General features: G+C 66.6%; 1 protein-coding gene across 1 annotated transcript in view; it reads right to left on the minus strand.

The window, feature by feature from the left end:
• The window catches only part of CACNB1 (calcium voltage-gated channel auxiliary subunit beta 1), a gene marked incomplete at its 5' end in the record, with an annotated part of 7,586 nt that overhangs the window by 2,714 nt on the left and 3,897 nt on the right, over window positions 1–975 (minus strand). Inside the window, 3 exons of the mRNA XM_031064754.1 lie at window positions 136–245; window positions 638–696; window positions 797–877. Of these exons, the coding sequence (XP_030920614.1) occupies window positions 136–245; window positions 638–696; window positions 797–877 (250 nt within the window). The remainder of the gene's footprint in view (window positions 1–135; window positions 246–637; window positions 697–796; window positions 878–975) is intronic.

Consider the following 975-nt stretch of genomic DNA (forward strand, 5'->3'; position numbering starts at 1 on the left):
GTTGGGGGGGGTCCCACGGACCACGGGTGGTGTGGGATGTCCGGGGGGTGTTTGGGGTGTCCGGGGTGTTTGGGGTGTCCGGGGGGTGTTTGGGGGAGTTCCGGGTGGGTTTTGGGGGTCCCGGGGGGGCGGTACCCAGGCTGGAGCGGGTGCTGGAGCGCTCGATGATGGTGTGCTTGCTGGGGTTGTTGAGCACGGAGCGCTTGGCCAGGGAGATGTCGGCTGTGACCCGCGTGATGGAGATCCTGGGGACACAGAGGGGACACCCCGCGGCCATGGTCACCCCACAGCCACCCCCGGGACCCCAATGACACCCCACAGCCACAGCCACCCTGAGAACCCATTGACATCTCACAGCCACCCCCAGGACCCCAGTGTCACCCCCAGACCCCACTGTCCCCCCCCTGCTGTCACCCCACATCCAGTCCCTCTATGGGGTTAGGGGTCTCCATGAGTTTAGAGGTCCCTCTATGGGTTTAGGGCTTCCCTTGTGAGTTTAGGGGTTCCTCCATGGATTTAGGGGCCCCCAAATGGATTTAGGGGTCCCTCTATGGGTCCAGGGGTCCCTCTATGGGTTCAGGGGTGGATTTTGGGGTCCCTCTATGGGCTCAGGGGTCCCCGGCCATGCCCCCCTCACCGGCCATCGAAGCGATGCTTCAGGAAGTCGAACAGCGCCTTCTGCATCATGTCTGTCACCTGGGCAGGGACACAGGGACACCAGGGACAGCAGGGACACGGGGACAATGCAGGGTTGGGCTCCCCCAAACCCCTCGAGCGCCCCCCACCCCCTGCTCACCTCGTAGCCCTTCAGGGAGGGCCCCACGAGGATGATGGGGCGCATGGAGGGCACCACGTCGTACGGGGGCACGTGCTCGGTCTGGGGACACAGCCGGGGGTCACCGGGCCAGGAGGGGACACGGGGCACCCCCGGCCGTGGCTCCGGGGTGTTCTGGGGGGGCTGCAAGCGGGGGGGGG

Source organism: Geospiza fortis, unplaced genomic scaffold, assembly GCF_000277835.1.
Source record: "Geospiza fortis unplaced genomic scaffold, GeoFor_1.0 scaffold992, whole genome shotgun sequence".
NCBI classification, from domain to species: Eukaryota; Metazoa; Chordata; class Aves; order Passeriformes; family Thraupidae; genus Geospiza; species Geospiza fortis.